Raw genomic sequence first — 18,827 nt, forward strand, 5'->3', positions numbered from 1 at the left:
TATTGACGAGCAACGTCCTGGATTGAACGTGCTGTCTCACTGACGGTATTTACTGCCGAAACATAAACATCTGGATCTACGCGAATCGGGTCCGTTTTGTGATGTAATTTTTATCGATCAATCGAGATAGATTTAATAATAATAACGATAAAAGAAATCTCGTATCGTTATAAAAATCTCGTATCCTTTAATAACAATACCAGAGATCTCCTATCGCTATTTAAACAAGACATTTTTAGGAAAGTCTATCATATCAAAATAAAAAATACAAGAACAAGACTTTGGTTTAATAAAAACTCTAAAAGTATCGTGTTGTTATTAAAACGAGACATTCTCCAAAAAGTCTCGTATCAAATAAAAAATACGAACAAAACAGGTAACTTTAGTTTAATTTTTTAATTGAATGACTGTTTTCTGAGCGAAATGACTGGGCGGCGTTATAGTCTAATGGTTAAGGTCGTTTAACAGTAACCGGGTTCGAATATGACAAAAAGATCCCCGCCTGTCACATGCTTCGTGTGTGATGTGTCGTTTAGCACTATGTTCATTTACGATAATTTGCGCTCTGTTGAATCCTCTGAACTTTGGAAGAGTGTAATTGACCTTTAACCTTTTTCTGTTTTAATACAGTACATTTTGTAAAGCGGGGTTGGCGGGAAAACAACTAAGAGCACACTGTAAATGTGCCAAGCGTCATTGTTATTGCGCAATGTCTTGGTTCAAATACTATCTTTCAAAAACTCAAAAACCATCATACAACTTGTGCACATACTCGTGCACATGATACCTCGTTATCGTATTGTTATCGTATCGTTATTTATCGTTTCAAAAAAATAACGGGACGCAGATTCTTATGTAACAAAATTAATTTTTATAATTCCGTGTATTTTTATTAAACGAAAATTTATTAGATCAAACTGTTCAGCCGATTTGACATGATTGAGTCCGCCTGTTAGATATGCTTCACCGTAGCCAAAATCGTATCATTTCAAAATAATAACGGGACGCAGATGCTTATGTAGCAAAATTAATTTTGATGTCGTAGCTATACCCGAAACGTGGTTGAACAATATAAATGAAGATGCGATTGGGATTAGTGGGTTCAATTTTGTTGGCAAAAATCGTTCAGATAGACACAGGGGGTGGAGTCGGCCTCTTTGTAAAAGATGGTATTATATTTAAGATAAGAAACGATTTGATGATTTCAAATGAATTAGAGTCTGAAAACAACTCATTAATTATTGCTACGTATCGACCACCACATTACAACAAAAAAGTATATTTGAAACAACTTGAACAAGTTTTGCTAGCCATAAATAACGAAAAAAAACTGGTTTATTTAACCGGAGATTTGAATACAGATCTTCTTGAAAACTACGAATCTAGCAGTAGTCAACTCCAACATTTACTGACATCCTATAATTTAAAGGCATTAATAGAAAAACCAACAAGAATAAACGTACAATAAAAACTCTCTGATCGACATTATTTTCACCAATGCATCGGATGACGTTACAATCTGTGGTGTGCATTTGACAGACATTTCTGATCACTCACCTATATTTGCATGTTTCGAGCAACAATTAGTGAATATAAAATCTGAAAACCAAGAAAATCAATATTCTTTTTCAAGAAGCAGAATTGATAAACTAAATGAAAGGCTACTATCAACCGACTGGACAAATTTAAATCACAAAGTCAAATATGCACCAAGGTAAAATCTTTTCTCAAAAGGCAATATTTCTGTGACTTGTTAGATAAAAATAAAAATGACTTGAGAAAAACTTGGTCAATAATTAACAGGTTAACAAGCAGACAAAAAAAGATTAATTTTACATCGATCACAGAAAATGAACAAATTATAGCATCACTTTCAAATTTTCTAATTAACTACTTTTTTGACACTTCTCAAAACCTGCATACATTTTTACCTGACAATCAATTATGGAAAGAAGCAATTTATCATCACATGCCAAATTCGTTTTTCTGTTTGCAAACTACAACAGAAGAAATAATAACCACAGCAAAGCTAATCAAGACTAAGTCGTCATTTGGATTAGATGAAATACCTAGTAAAATTGTTACGGCTACCATCCGATCAACAGTTTATGTGCTTGAACATCTCATTAATCTGTCTTTTATGTCAGGTCAATTTCCTTCCTTTTTCAAGACGGCTAAAATTATTCCCATAGCAAAAGAAAGAGGAAAGTCTGATTTTACAAATTATCGACCCGTCGCTCTTCTACCTGCTTTTTCTAAAATTATCGAAAAGTTGATGCACACCAGGCTCATCTTTTTCTTCGAAAAAAATCATCTGTTAACAAATTCTCAATTTGGATTTAGACAAAACTATTCAACGAAACTAGCTATTGTAGAATTACTCCGTAAAATCGGGAAAGAGACAGAAAATAAAAATTATGTCGTTGGTACGTGCCTAGATCTTACCAAGACATTTGATTGCATAGACAATAGAATACTTCTAAAAACTTGAAAAATATGGAATAAGAGGCACAACACTAAAGTGGATGCAAAATTATTTTTCAAATCGAAATCAGTTTCTAAAATGGAATAATGAAGTGTCGACGATAGAGTTTAACAAATTTGGGGTTCCGCTAGGGTCGATTTTAGGGCTCCTGCTTTTCGTTATCTTCATAAACGACTTGCCAAATTCTTCAACTTTCTTTGATTATATCTGCTACGCTGACGACACTAATGTCTTCAGTGTAGGCAAAAACATCAATGAATTGATTGCAAAAACTAACATAGAAATTGAGCACATTAGCAACTGGTTTAAAAATAATAAATTAACAATAAATATGAATAAAACTCAGATGATTGTTTGGTCCAGTAAATTATTTAAATTATAAAGAACCTTTTTTAATTGTAATAAATGGTTGTGACATCATTGAAAATAAAGTAGTCAAGTTTTGGGGTGTCTTTCTGGAGCAGAAATTATCCTTTCGTTCACACATAGACAATATCTGCTCAAAATTAGCAAAATTTATTAGTTTAATAAATTAAATAAAGTTTTTCTTGCCGAAGAGATGCTTAAATATGCTATAAAATGCTTTGTGTATCCCTCATATAACTTACTGGTCAGGTACCTATCCCTCAATCACCAGCTCAGTCAAAAATCTTATGAAAAGAGCACCTTATCAACTAAATATGAAAATGCGCAATCTTTATTTAAATTAACTAAAAATTTAAATTTTAATTTTTTCACATTTTGCACAATGATATTTGTATACAAGCAAGTCTCAAACCAGCTGCCATCAATTTTCGGAAACTACTTTGCACCTAGTAACAACGTCAGAAGACAGAAGTTTCTCCTTTCTTCTAAATCAAAAACGCATAGCCTATTCAATAACATCATAAGCAGAGGTCCAAGAACGTGGAATATGATGCTACAGAAGGGCTTGCCAAATGAATCGCAACAACTGTCTCAATTCATGAAAGATTTGAAAAGCTTTATTTTTAATAATATTATGTAAAGTTACTTTTTATTCTAAAGTAAGCATATATGTGTGTCTGCGTGTGTGTATATGTACATGGATAAACATTTTTTCATTTTTATTTTATAGATTTATATATATTGGTATGTGTATGTATGTACTAATGGGGGGTGTCGCCGTATTTTTCGTATTGTCGGGTTCGTGGGATTTTCAAATTTTTCGGACAATTGATTTGTCGATATTGTTTGGTTTATTCGATTGATGATGGGGTTTCTGGTTGTTCTGGGCTGCATTTATTTATTTTTTATTTATTTATTTTTTATTTTTTTGTTGTGTATGCATTTGCATAGGGGCTTTTTTCGGTAATGTAGGTATATGTGTGGGGGATGCGGTTATGTGGGTGATTGGGGATTTTGTTATTGATTTGGGTGGATTGAGTGGTGTCGGTTGGGTGGTTGTTCGGAGGATTGGAGGGCTTGGTTGAGGACTCGGCGGCGTGGGGATGCGGTGATGTTTCTTAATATCTGTATATGCAACAAACTGGGCCAAAATATATGTGTATATATTTATGTATGTATATGTGCGGTTGTTGGGGGATGTTTCCGCGTTTTCCGCATTGTTGGGTTTGTAACTGGGTTTTTCAATTTTTGAGAAATTGGGAGGCTTGGTTGAAGATTCGGCGGTGCGGGGGATGCTGTGATGTTTCTTGAAAGCTGTACACACGACAGTCTGATTCCAAAAGTATATATGTATATAGGCTATGTCGCAGATTAGAACGGGTTTATCGAAACAACCCAAGTGATAAAAATAAGAATATCTGGCGACAAGCTATTAAAGATAAATATTGCTTGTTTGTCAAAAAGATAAATTGTTATTGGAAAGACTTGGTGGAATCAAATAGTAACAAACCAAAACGTCTTTGGAATGCCGTTAACGGTTTGCTTGGAATGGAACAGGTAATGGATGTATCAGAAGATGATCATAGTTCTCTTGACTTTTCCAAGTTTTTCAAAAGCAAAATTGATGATGTTCGTAATTCAACCAATCATTGCGATGAACCAACATTCACACCATGTGATCTTGATGAAGAATCTTTTTTTTCAAACTTCTCGCCCTGTACTGACAGCTACATAAAAAGTCATTTTAGAGTCTCCATCAAAATCTTGTTTTCTTGATTGTGTGCCCACAAAAATTCTTAAAAGATTTGTTGATTTGTTTTTACCGTTTTTAACGTTTTTCATAAATTTGTGTTTAAGTTCTGGCTCATTTCCATCAGAGTTTAAAAATGCTGTTGTTACACCGATTTTGAAGAAGAATTCTCTTGATAGACATGAGTTAAAAAATTACCGACCTGTATCTAACCTTATGTTTTTGTCAAAGTTGGTTGAAAGAATCGTTTTATCAAAATTTGCTTCTCATTTGAAAATTCATAATCTTCTGCCGGTTCACCAGTCGGGTTATCGTGTGTTTCACTCGACGGAAACGGCTTTAATTGATGTTTCGTCAAGGTTGTATTCATCAATGGACGAACAAAATGTGTCATTGCTTGCTCTCTTGGACATGAGCTCGGCGTTCGATTGCGTCGATCATGCAATACTTCTCAAAAAACTGAAGCAAACATTTGGACTATCGGGAGTCGTTCACAAGTGGTTCGTGTCGTACCTTGCTGGTCGTACTCAACAAATTTTATTCAAAACAAATTTGGCAGCTGTCGATGCTTTGTCATACGGTGTACCACAGAGTTCCGTCTTAGGTCCCATTCTCTTTTTGCTTTATACGGCAGATGTCTACACAATAATTGAGTCGTACAATTTCAGGTTTCATGCATTTGCTGACGACATCCAAATAATAGCCAACTCTTCTCCCTCGTCGTTTGGTGATGTGGTCGATGATTTAGTATTGTGTTTATCAGCCATTGATGTTTGGATGATGGGGATTAAAATTGATTAATGCTTATAAATTCGGATTAACATTAAATGATTATTTAACATTGATCTATTGATCAAGATGATAGCTAGATATATATTGTATGTGTATGTGCATGTATGCATATATGTGTGTATGTATGTATACATGTATAATTAGGATTTAGACCATATTCGATAATTAGGATTTAGACCATATTCTAGACCATATTCATTTAGACCATTTCATCGAACAGATTTGGGACAACCCCGGGAGGACAGACGCCACTTTAATGCAGATTGATGAAACTGGTAGCGGCATTAACAAGCTCCGTGGTTTCTAATTTTTCATGAGTTATATCCCTCAAATGCTGATGAGTTAGGCCATTCCTTCCCCCGGATGTTCTTTTTGGGAACTGTCTCAAACATATCATCAGCTATTGTGCGGTGATTGAGACAATTGTGAGTTCTTTATCCAGGCTTGTTTTTCTATCGGGCGGAGCATCGGGATGCTTGTCTTTCAGGGCATCAAGTGTGTCTACCGAGTTTGGAGCCATTGTATCAGTTGATGACAATACTTTCATGGCGTTCTTGATGTTGCTTTGCTCCATTTTACACTTGCCTAGGGCACCCAACTTTGGCTGACGAGCATTTTTCTTGTTAACATCTGAGCCAGTTTCAAATGAATTCACCATTTCTTCAAATGAGCCTTTTGTCAAAGCGCCCTGCCTGTTGTTGATTTTGACGCTGATGTTGTGGCATCTGCCTCCGCGGGGCTCTTTACGGAGAACCAAGCGTGATAGGAATAATAGTTTAAACCACGAAATTGTGTTTGAAGGTTGATCAAGAAAAGCTTTCAAAACATTGGTCAAAGTATGACCAAACTTGCTACGTGATTGCTTAGGTATGTGATCAATCAAACGACAATGGGTAGATTTGTGAAAAAAATTTGCAACAAAGGGAAATTTGTATTAGTTTTTGATTCAACATTTGTGGTTGATGTATTACCAATGCGACCGCCTAATGACTTTCGTTTGAGGCTTGAGGGTGGCTTTTTAAACGACCTCAAACACTTCATTCTCCTCACCTTTCCACCATGTCTGACAAACCATCCTGCCTCAGCTTAAAATGTGACAAACTTGACACAGAGTGAGGGAGGATGAGTTGAACGACAAACCTTGACTTGACATATATTAATTTATTGAATTATTACAATGAGTCATTATGTTTGATTATAGGATTAAATTATTTTATCAATTTATAAATTTTGTTGTGATTTGTGGCAAAATTTAGAAAAATGGTGTTTTGATATTAATAAATGCGCTTTTATATTGCTGAGGTTACTGGAATTCATGTATGAAACTATTACAAGGTAAGACCGGCTATAGACCGGTGAATATAAATGCTGTCAAAATGAAACTGCAACCAACTGTGGGCCTATTAAAAACACAAGTGTAGACGTTTGTCAACTTGAAATTAATATATAAAAGTGTGAATACAACCAACTAAAGAACTTATAAAAACACAATGTAAATGAATGTGTAACAATGTTAACAATCACTAATCCCAAGCGCGTATGTGTCGCGCGAAAATATTGTGTTTTAAAAATCTACCTATCTATATATACAAATATGTATGTATGTATATAAATAATTCAATATTAGATATTAGTGTGTTGAAAGAAAAAATTATTTGAATTATTTAAAGTTTTTCAAAATTAAAAAAAATATATTAAAAGATTACAATAATAAAAAAAATAAATAAAACAAAGAGAGCATGTAATGAAAAAATTGGAATAAATATTTAACTTATTGAAACCAACCTCCGCAAAAAAAAGATACAGAGATAAATATGTATAAAAACTCTGAATATATAAAGATGAAACAAACGCAATATGAAAACTGAATAGGAAACATTATAAAAATAGTTAAAATTACAGAAATATCTAAAAAAAAATCAAGAGCTTATAAAATCTGCCAGCCCGTGCGACAACCTAAAACTGTATGTATGTATGTATGTATGTATGTATGTATGTATGTATGTATGTATGTATGTATGTATGTATGTATGTATGTTGGCTTCAAACGGGTTGACTATGCCGGGGGTGGGGATGAGAAATGAACTTTCATCTTCTAAAAAATGCTCCCATTGGCGGTAGGTATCTCACCTCGGTCAATCAAGTCCTACTCCTGGCCTTCACGTGGCGAAGCTGTTTAAACTAACAGGAGAGGGCGAAGGCGAGTAACTGGCGCCATAACCAGACGTTCCGGGCAAGTGGAGCTCGTTAGCCATGACTGGCCATCCACCTAGGAGAAGGAAAACTCTGACTTCAAACCTCCGCTGCCTTGCGGCCACACCCATTCATGGGAAGGCTATGGGAGTAAACCCAAACAGAAAATTGCTAGCATCTGCAGTTGGCTTTGACTTTTTCGACCCAATTTTTCTGTAGCTATTCCCATTTCTTCACAAATTTTTGTAGAAAATATCAATGCATTTTCAACCAATTCATCGCGACTCTCATGCAGAAAAAGTTTTAAGGTATCTAATTTTTCAATGGTTTTATCTAAACCAATTCCTTCTGTTTGCAAGTATTTTTGAGTATGATTGACTTCCTCAAGAGTACTGCTCCAGAAATGAAGATAAGCAAAAAATTTGAAATATTGAATATTTTTCATTAAAATTTGAGCTGAACCTCTCGTATCTACATTTTCTGATGGATCACATAATTTTTCTAAAGCCTGTACCAACTTGCTGAAATGATTCATTACAGGTTTCACCGTATGATATTGCTCACTCCACCTGGTTCCTGCTAGCCTTTTTGCAGTGATCCCGACTATTTCTGACAATATATCCCATCTATGAGTTGATGAAGAAAAGAAGTTGTAAATGTTTTCAATTGTTCCAAAAAACGTTACACAAGTTGGATTGCTTCCAAATGCGTGAACCCCGCTCAAGTTAAGTGAATGATTAGAACCTTGGCTTCGACATAGGTTTATGTCCAAACCCTCTTCATCAATAATATTTACAATTCTTTGTGTGATATCAATAGCCTTCTTTCTGGCAAGAGGAAAAAATCCTAAAAATGATTCTCTTACCTCTACATTTTTGTTTTTTATATGAACATATCTAATAATTTCACTTAATTGGTCTTGGTGAGATATATCAGGTGTTGAATCAAACATTATCCCGTAATACTTTGCTTGCTTTACATCATCAATAATTTTCTGTTTCACAGTATCTCCCAATATATAAATAAATTCATTCTGAATTTTAGGAGAAAAATATGAAATCGTGTTTCCTGCCTTGCTATGTTGGACCCTCACTAAATGTTCTTTTAAGACAGGGTCGTAGTGTGAAATTAATTCAACTAACTCTAAGAAATTGCCTTTGTTGTTAGAAAAGTCATCTTCTCTGTGGCCTCGAAAAGGTAAATTTTGTTTTGCTAGAAACATGGTGACATCCAATAAGCAGTGTAAAATGTCATTCCATTTTTTAGTTTCCAGTTCTCGATTTTCTTGATGAACGGCATCAATGGTTTTATTAAGATTCAAACTTAGTTCTAATGTTTTCCATTTTTCATGATTGTTTAAGTGAATTTCAGAATTTTTGTGATGTGAAATCTTAGGGTTTAGTTTCCACCAATTATTAAACCCTGTAACAAATTTTGAAAAATTATTACTTTCTTTATCACAAGCAGCAAAAATTCGACAACAAAAGCAAAATAAACATTTTTTGGAAGGAGAATAAACCATCCACTTTCTGAGAACTTTTTCACAGAAGTTGGCTGGTAAAATTGACGCTCCAGTACCCAGCAACAATGTCAATTTTATGATCTGATACCCAACTTAGAAAGAGAAAATTTTCATAAATACATTCTTCGAACAGCTACAGGAGGAACAGCGCTCGTTTACGGAGAAATTTCTTACATTGTTCAACTAGGCAATTTAGTATTCGAGGGCACACTTTTAAGAGTAGATATCACTGAAAAATGCATAATAGGCGTAATTATATATTCTTATAACCGACCTCTTGAACTTGTTGAGTATGGTTATTTCTCTCTACGTGGATTCTTGACTCCTAAACAGATTTATTTCAGATGAACTTTGTCAGAAAGAAAACAGTGCTGGCAATACTTGTGCATATTGCTGTGGCCAATCACCCGTTTATTCAATTGATAAAATCGTTAGAATACAGCCCAATAACTAATCGACAGGTAAATCACGGAATACAACTATTCGTCAGTAGAAAAGCTCCTCTTGTCAGACTAATTACATTGAATTCTCTAGCCCTGGTATTCTTTACTGCAGTGAGTTTCCAGCTATCAAAATCTTACTTCTGTCACCAGTGTGTAATCTCCTGAAGATCCCATTTCTAACACCAGTGTTTTAACCTTTTCGACCTCGTAACTACCAACACCGATGTTATAGCTTCAATACTCGCTATATCTCCAACACCGTGTTGTAGCCTCCAACGATAGTCAAGAGTTCGTTTATCCGTAGGTTCAAAATTTCCGATAGATGAACTATTTTAAACAAAAATTAAATTGAACGTTTATTTAATACCAGCAGTAATATAAACAATAAATTAATCCAAATAACTACGTAAAATCACATCAATCACTTTTACGTCAACTGTGTTCCGTCTTCTTCTTACCTGCTCCTCGTGTTGTGTCTTCCTTGTATTCTCTTGGCGTTTCTTATATAGCTACCGATGCCGTGTCACGTGACTTTTTTTACAACTGTTTTAATTAGTTACGACTTCTATTAAATTTTCAAGCGCTTTACACAATTTTTAAGTACTAGTTCTTATCTCGCCTTCTCGTCTGTAACATGCCCTTCACTGAGACCAAAAATCGTCCTCGATTTGGTCAATTTCCTTTGTTGTGTTGATTTTCAGGTTCAAGTTCAAGGGGTCGGTTGTAACAACTGGTGTCAGAAGTGGGATAGTCAGAAGATTATAACATCTGGTGTCAGAAGTGGGATTTTCAGGAGATTACACACTGGTGACAGAGGTAAGATTTTGATAGCTGGAAACTTACTGCAGTAAAGAATACCAGGGCTAAAAAACTCAATGTAATTAGTCCGATGAGAGTAGCTTAACTACTGACGAATAGTTGTATTCCGTGATTTATTGTGCTGTTAGTTATTGTGGTGTTTTCTAATGATTTTATCGATTGAATAAACGGGCGATTGATCACAGCAATACACACAAGTGATTGCCAGCATTGTTTTCTTTCTGATAAAGTTCATCAGAAATTGTCTGTTCAGGAGTCAAGAATCCACGTAGAGAGAAATAACCACATCCTTCAAGTTCAAGGGGTAGGTTATAACAACATATATCTATATTGCATTTTGCATATTGCAGAGCTGGTAGTACATTTCACGTTTTGTCTTATATTTGTTTATTTTTTCATGTTTTGCCTTTTATTTCATACAAGTTAATTTTTAATTTTTCGAGTTAAAGATTGATTCAACATATATCTTGATTCAGTCAAAAACAATAATGCATGTATATATAAATATATATATATATATATATATTGGGACGAGGATATATATATATATATATATATATATATATACAAGATTTTGAGGAGCAACAGTATACTGGATCACAATATATATATATATATATATATATATATATATATATATATATATATATATGCTGGTAAAAGACCATAATTAATGCATAATGAAATCTACCAAATTTCTAGCGTGGGATAGTTTTTTTTATCACATTTCTCAATATTTCTTGTCGTCATTATTTATTTTATTAAAGTTAAAATAATATATAGTTTTCCAATTTATTTTTTGGTATGGTTTATTTGTTCAGGCTGATTACTTTCGTGTTGTGTTTTATTGTTTTGGTATTGTTTTAGTGCTTCTGTATCATTAACTTGCTTTTAGGTCGATGCACTTTGGTAGATGTTGCTTTCTTCAGTGTCATGCTTTCTACGTGTCTTAAGTGTTTTTGTTAATTTTACTATCTTTTTTATTTATTGATATAGTTTCTTTGTTCGGGCTGATTACTATGAAATTATGTTTTATTGCTTCAGTGTTATGTTTTATTGCTTCGGTATCATTTACTTGCTCTTTGGTGGTGCACTTTGGTCGATGTTGCTTTCTTCAGTGTCTTCATCGGTAACATTGGTATTGTTAGTATATTTAACTATTGGCCTTTTTGTCGAGAGTATGGTTGAAATCTTTTGTTGCTTGTTTATCAGGGGTTGTTTTATGTCGATGAGAATGGCTTCGGCTAATTTGAGATGAGAATGGCTGGAATTACAGTATATTATTTTGGTGTTGTCGTCCAGAATTTCTCTTGTTATTTCAATATTATGTGTGTGTTTTAAGTGTGTTTTTATAGAACCTTTCCTTATGTATTTCAATTTGTATTTATAAAAAAAAATTGGTTACCTTTTGCTGATATGTTTCGTAGCTTCCGTTAGAGTCTACGATTCGAGTCTTGAAGTTGACTTTGGGTTTGGACGATTTCAGGATGGTCTTGAGTTTGGAGAATGCCAAAGCAATTACGTCCTTCTTATTTGACGCTGGGGTACTTGAAATCGTCGACTATCGCTTGCGTCGATGACCGTTTTGGCGCTAATTTGTTGTTTAGTTGGACCTGGACAGCCTTTTCGACATTTACCTCTTAGCCGACTGCATAGGCACCCTCTGATGGCAGATAACTGCTGTTGTGCCCTTTTGGCGTTTTCTTCCAAGAAAGCGATGTCATCAGCGTTTGAGAGTTCGTTAAGTTTTCGTTCAAGTGCCTCTTCTGCTGTTTTGACGCATGATCTTTGAGGTAGTTGGCTTTTCTGTCGAAATGTTGATTTGTGATAGACAGCCAAAATAACCAGCAGATTGTCTATAGACATAATCGATAACTATTCACACTATAACACACACACACAACACTCACATTAGATATGCAATAATTTATAAAATCTTGAGAATTTCTAGCTTTGGACTAAATTTTGCTTCACTATTAATTCACGTGAAAGATGGAGTTCGTTGCTTGTTAAGTTTTTTTGGTTGGTCGTAGATATTTTAGTGAATGCTGATAAAAGACCATAACTAATGCAATAATTTATGAAATCTAGAGAATTTCTAGCGTTGGACTAAATTTTGCTTTGCTCACGAGAAAGAAGGAGCATTCGTTGCTCACGTTCTTGTTTGCTTGTTAAGTTTCTTCGGTTGGTTGTAAATATTTTAGTGAATGCTGGTAAATGACCATAATTAATGTAGTAATTTAAGCAATCTACAGAACTAGAAACTAGATTTCATAAATTACTGCATTAATTATGGTCTTTTCTAGCCAACGCTAGAAATTCAGTAGATTTCATTAATTACTGCATTAATAATGGCCTTTTCTAGCCAACGCTAAAAATTCTTTAGATTTCATAAATTACTGCATTAATTTTGGTTTTTTACCAGCATTCACTAAAATATCTACGACCAACTGGAAAGTATACTCTGAAGACAGCTTTAAAGAGCTTACATACAAACACTGCTAAAGCAGCTGAATCGTACCAGTCGCCGTTATTGCTCGACGGATGGCCTCCTCCAGCACCAAAAATAGATCTTTCCGAAGAATCACTTAAAAGTTATCAGACTATCAAACGGACCCTCGCCCAACTCCGATCTGGCCACAGTATTTTTCTAAACAGCTACAAAAACAGAATCGACAGTGGGCACATCAACACCCGTCCCTTCAGCAACAATCATACAGATATACACATCAGCATATGTTTAGATGTCCCCAAAACTCCACGGATCTTCAACCAATAGACCTCTGGAAGAACCCTGTTGCAGTGGTGGATTGGCTCCAACTTCGATTGGAATTCTGAGAGTCCGCCGGAAGAGGCAACAACAACAACCAACCAAAGAAACTTAACAAGAGAATAAGAACGTGAGCAACAAATGCATCTTTCTCGTGAGTTAAAAGCGAAGAAAACTTCAGTCCAACGCTAGAAATTCTGTAGATTTCATAAATTACTGCATTAATTATAGCCTTTTACCAGCATATATGTATATTATTTTATTTATTTCAAAGCATTTGTACAGCGCAAATTAAATAAAAAGAAAATTTCAAAAGCGCTAATTTGTAGTCACACAAATAAACCATTGTCTGAGTACATGCACGAAAAGATAAACAATCACTGATTACAAATCAGAGCGGTAAATGTCCGTCAATGCAACAATGTTTAGCATAAGTGTAACATGCTATAATTAGCTGCAGACATCCGAAAAACAGTAAAACAAGATCAAATTAAAAACAGATAAGTTTTAAGACTCTTCTTGAAGGCATCAATGGTCATCTCCGGTTTCTTCAAAGACTCTGGCAGATCATTCCATAACGCCGGACCCGCAACAGCAATGCTTCAGGCACCAGTACACAATTAAGCACTGTTTGCTATCATTAAGTTTGAGCCATGACTTCTCAAAAAATGCCCTCCGAAGTAACTGATTTTTTCTTATTTATTTCTAACAAATATTTAAGCAAAAGTCCATTCATGGCCGTGTACATCGAAATACACATTTTAAAAATTATCCGATTTTCAACAGTCAACCCCAAATGCTTTTTTTTGGCCCCCAAACGCGATGGTTTGCCGGTGGTGATCTGGGGGCTGAACTCCCCAGTTCTACAAAATGCCACCAAAGGCTTGTAGCGTGCGCGCTACGACCATCAAAGTCCTACTCCTTCCTGCACGTGGCGGGGGCTGCTACTAACTAACTGGAGAGGGCGAAGGCGAGTTACTGGCGCCTAAACCAGGTTCCGGGCGGATGGCGCTCGTAAGGAAATACCATCTAGGAGAAGGAAAACTGATTTCAAACCTCCGCAGCCTTGCGGCTATACCCACGCTTGGGAAAGGCCTGGGAGTAAACCCAGTTAAAAATCTAGCCAGGATAGTTGGCTACGAGGATAAAACTGCACCGCAGTTTTATCCAAACTTCTGCGTCCACACTGGTCGCTCGGCGTGTCTCAACTCGTTGTGCCTGCTGATACCGACCCCTGTGGAGGAGAGAGTGTAGCATTCCGCACAAACATGCTCCACTTAAATCAACCAGTGTGAAGGTGGTCTTGGTGATCTGATGCTTGAATGGATGTGCAAACAAAGTCCTGCGGCGATTGGCGAGTGGCGACGGGCACAGGTAGAGGGTACTACTGGCAGTGTCTAGTCACAACACACAGGCGGCCTTGGTGTGATGGTCGTTTGTTGCTGATGGCTACAGCAATTTTCGTATCCTGCCAGGGTGACAAAGCAGCCCTATTCAGGGATGCACTGCTTTCTCCAACCCGAGAGGGGACTAAAAAATCTGTCCTAAAAAAAGCTAGCCAATATGTTGCCGACTTTGTCAGCCTACCGCGGCTGACTGTGTATCCTACTATGCGGTCAAAAGAAAAGAAAAATTTTAAATTTGGCTTCATGGAACGTCCGGACAATGTTGGATCTTGGGAAGTGTCATGAACGTCGATCTGCCATTGTTGCGCGTGAACTTGCGCGTTATGACATCGATGTTGCTGCGCTCAGCGAGACAAGAATCTCTGCAGCAACACAGTTTGAGGAGAGAGGTGCTGGTTACACCTTCTTTTGCCAAGGTCATCCTGCAGGTGAGGTGCGTACTGGTGGAGTGGGCTTTGCCATTTGTAGCACACTCCTGAAATCTGTACATGAGGTACCTTATGGTATTTCACCACGCCTAATGAGGATGCAGCTCAACCTGGAGGGTGGTCACACTGCTACCTTGATCAGCTGCTATGCGCCAACGCTTGGAGCAACTTTTGAGGAGAAGAGCTTGTTTTATGGGCAGCTCGGTGACGCTGTTTGTTCAACACCACACAACCATCAGTTGTTTGTTTTGGGTGATTTTAACGCCCGTGTGGGTAAAGACCACATCTTGTGGCCAAAAGTGCTTGGACGAAATGGAGTTGGTAGGAAAAATTCAAATGGAACCATGCTCCTCGAATTTTGTACAGAGCACAATCTTGTGGTGACAAATACAGTCTTCCAACAGGCTGACAGGAAGAAGACTAGCTGGAAACGACACTGGCATCTCATCGACTACATACTTATCAGACAACGCGATCTTCGTCTCGCTCGTCTAACTAAAGCGGTGCGAGCATCAACAATGTGGTCAGATCATCGCCTCATCAAGATGTCGGTGTTTCTTACTGTTAAACCAGTCAGAAGGCATCACAAAACTGTAAGGAAAGCCAAACTGGATGTGACTCGGCTAACAGAACCGTCAGCTAGAAATTTGTTTCGCGAAGCATTGTGTGGTGAGTTTTCAACAAATGAGAGCACAGAATGGTCAAATTTCAAGCAGATTGTGGAGAAAGCTGCGGTTAATGTGCTTGGATATCAGCGTATTAAGCATAGGGACTGGTTTGACAATCAGGATACGGAGGCACGTGGGCTGCTGGACAACATGCACAGCACCCATCGTTCTTGGATAGATGACAGGGGCAACTGCGTCAAGAAAGCATGCTACACGCAAGCACGCAGTTTTGCACAGAGGAGGCTTCGTCAGATGAAGGAATCTTGGTGGTCTGCCAGAGCTGATGAATTGCAAGTAGCGGCCGGCCGCGGGGACATGAAATCATTTTACAGAAATCTGAAAACTGTGTTTGGTCCCCGCAGCTCCGGTAGTGTCCCGGTACTGTCTAAAGATGGTCAAACACTCATCAAGGATGGCCATGGAATCCTGGCAATGAAATCTGAAAACTGTGTTTGGTCCCCGCAGCTCCGGTAGTGTCCCGGTACTGTCTAAAGATGGTCAAACACTCATCAAGGATGGCCATGGAATCCTGGCTCGTTGGGCTGAACACTTCAACAGTGTGCTAAATCAAGAATCTCGGTTTGATGACTCAGTCCTTGCTGAGTTGCCTGACTGGAGCATTGCAGGTGATCTCGATGATCCCCCTAGCCTGTCTGAAGTGAAAAAAGCAATCACCCAAATGTCGAATGGAAAAGCTCCGGGTTTGGACGGGCTGCCGGCAGAACTCTTCAAATGTAGTGTCATCGAACTTAAAACCAGGATGGTGACAATGTTCCAAGACATGTGGGATAGGAAATCGGTTCCTCAAGATTTTAATGATGCCCTTATCATTCAAAGATATTCAAACGGAAAGAGAATCGTTCATGCTGTAATGATCACAGAGGCATTTCTCTGCTATCGATTCCTGGAAAAATATTGGCCCGCGTGATCGTCAACCGCCGAACCAAGTACGTCAATGACGTTGGTATCCTTCCAGAGGGTCAGTGTGGCTTTCGGGCTGGTCGTGGTACTATGAACATGATTTTTACTGCCAGACAACTTCAAGAAAAATGTCGTGAGCAACAACGCGAACCTTTCTTCGTCTTCATAGATTTAACAAAGACGTTCGATTCCGTCAACCGTTCAGCGTTATGGAAATGTCTCAAAAAGATCGGTTGTCCTCCGATTTTAGTGTCGATTATTCGCTCCTTCCATGAAGACATGAGGGCAACCGTAGTTGAAAATGGTGATCGATCCCCGGACTTTGAGGTGACGAATGGTACCAAGCAGGGGTGTGTCATGGCTCCCTTGCTGTTCAACATTTACTTCTCCCTAATGCTTCGAGTCGCCTTTCAACATTGTGTAGAGGGCATTCCAATCTGCTATCGCATGGATGGAGACGTTTTCAACATCAGACGCCTACAAGCAAAGTCAAAAACACAAACCACAATAGTCCGCGACCTGCTCTTTGCGGATGACTGCGCTTTGGTTGCACATACACAAAGTGAAGTTCAAGCTCTGTTCAACTGTTTCCACACTACTGCAGAAAGGTTTGGACTCACGGTGAGCAGGAAGAAAACGGAGGTTCTGCACCAAAGCTATCCTATTTCGTCGGATTCTAAAGCCATCGTAACTATTGGTGGCTCGCAGTTGAACACTGTGGATCGATTTTGCTACCTTGGTAGCTACCTCTCCAACACTACTGCAATCGATGATGAAATTACGGTTAGGATTGCCAAGGCTGGTGCTGCTTTTGGTGGTTTGAGTGGACGACTCTGGAAGGAACTAAAATGTCGCTGTGTGTCGCTGGCTACTAAAATATCTGTCTATAAGGCAGTTGTGTTAACCACAATGTTGTATGGATGTGAGACATGGATTACTTATAGGCGCCATATCGATCGATCAGTTTCATATGAGATGTTTACGGGTTATCGCTAACATTAAATGGGAGGATAGGGTGCCAAATACGACTGTATTGGAAATGTGTGGTATCTTGGGTATCGAGGCATTTTTGTTACAGGCACAGTTTTGTTGGGCGGGACACGTTATCCGCATGCCGGACACAAGAATTCCCAAACAGGTGTTTTTCGGACAGCTGGCTTCTGGAGTTCGCCTTGCAAGCGGTCCAGTTCGCAGATTTAAAGATAATCTGAAGGAAAACCTAAAAAAAGTCGGACTGGATTCTAAAACCTTGGGTGTCGTTGCGCTCGAGTGTTCACAGTGGAAGACACGCTCACAAGCGGCAGTTTCCGCCTTTGAGGAGGCGCGCATTGCAGCTCTAGTTGGAAAAAGAAGACGGCGTAAGCAGGTGGCCCGGGATGGTAACAGCACAGGGTTGTGGGCTTGCGGATCCTGTGGTCGTCGATGTTCATCAAAAATAGGCTTGTTCTCGCATCAAAGGTCTCATCAATGACACAATTCGTCGAACGCGATGATGTATTCCATATATATATATATATATATATATATATCTATATATTTAAATTTCATTTGATAGAAAATTTAAATTTCATTTTATAGAGAAAATTTTGACAAATTCAACGATATAATTTGTTTGCGTTAATTGTTTGAGACTTGTGAATTGAACTAAGAAATTTACTATTGTAAACGTTATTTAAGATGGCTAAAATGTCACTTGTTCGTTGTGTGAAAACTCGTTCAGATTGAAGCTCGCCAATTTCACTGACGATATGTACGAAGTTACCAGGACTTGCATCAATATTAGATACTATTGCGATACGTGTGCAAAATCCTCCATGAAGCAAGCTATGAAAAGAATTGAAAAAATGGAAAGAAACAACGATGAAATTATTAAAAAAATTGAAAAAATAGAGAAAAATAACGACGAAATTATTAAAAAAATTGAAGATCTGCATAAGAGCACCACTGCCGGCATCGACACTATTAAGTTGATTATAGCTGAAAATGAATCAAAACAGATCTTGTTGGATAGTTCAGAGAAAAAACTTTGCACTGAAATTAACAACCTCAAGAACGATTGAATAAAACATTTGCAAGTGTTGTTGGTTTGGAGGTCAAAAAAAGTGTTGACAGCATCAACTTGGTGGTAAAAAATGTCAGCAAAACTATAAACAGTGTTGTTGAATCANAGGAGAGAGAAGTGAACATGATTGTTTTCCGATTGAAAGAGGGGGGTGCTGATAAGACCAGTATAGAAAAAATAGTGAAACACTTGACAAATGGAA

The 18,827-nt window shown here is 37.4% G+C and overlaps 4 protein-coding genes across 4 annotated transcripts; 2 read left to right on the plus strand and 2 right to left on the minus strand.

The window, feature by feature from the left end:
• Positions 1–5,793: 5,793 nt before the first annotated feature.
• Positions 5,794–6,454, minus strand: HELRODRAFT_166836 (hypothetical protein; the record flags this gene model as incomplete). The annotated part of the gene is made up of 2 exons (XM_009012031.1): positions 5,794–6,244; positions 6,444–6,454. 2 exons carry the CDS (start codon positions 6,452–6,454, stop codon positions 5,794–5,796), a joined length of 462 nt encoding a protein of 153 aa, XP_009010279.1.
• A 1,192-nt stretch (positions 6,455–7,646) lies between these two features.
• On the plus strand, positions 7,647–10,402 carry HELRODRAFT_166837 (hypothetical protein; the record flags this gene model as incomplete). The annotated part of the gene is made up of 3 exons (XM_009012032.1): positions 7,647–7,769; positions 9,570–9,662; positions 10,253–10,402. The coding sequence occupies 3 exons, from the start codon at positions 7,647–7,649 to the stop codon at positions 10,400–10,402; spliced, it is 366 nt and encodes a 121-aa protein (XP_009010280.1).
• Positions 10,403–11,437: 1,035 nt separating this feature from the next.
• On the minus strand, positions 11,438–12,236 carry HELRODRAFT_166838 (hypothetical protein; the record flags this gene model as incomplete). The annotated part of the gene is made up of 3 exons (XM_009012033.1): positions 11,438–11,491; positions 11,776–11,909; positions 11,984–12,236. 3 exons carry the CDS (start codon positions 12,234–12,236, stop codon positions 11,438–11,440), a joined length of 441 nt encoding a protein of 146 aa, XP_009010281.1.
• Positions 12,237–15,108: 2,872 nt separating this feature from the next.
• On the plus strand, positions 15,109–15,543 carry HELRODRAFT_145315 (hypothetical protein; the record flags this gene model as incomplete). Its single annotated transcript, XM_009012034.1, has 1 exon — positions 15,109–15,543. A coding segment is annotated over one exon (435 nt), but the record flags the coding sequence as incomplete, so codon positions are not given.
• Between the last annotated feature and the right edge of the window lie 3,284 nt (positions 15,544–18,827).

Source organism: Helobdella robusta (assembly GCF_000326865.2).
Source record: "Helobdella robusta unplaced genomic scaffold HELROscaffold_10, whole genome shotgun sequence".
Taxonomy (NCBI): Eukaryota; Metazoa; Annelida; class Clitellata; order Rhynchobdellida; family Glossiphoniidae; genus Helobdella; species Helobdella robusta.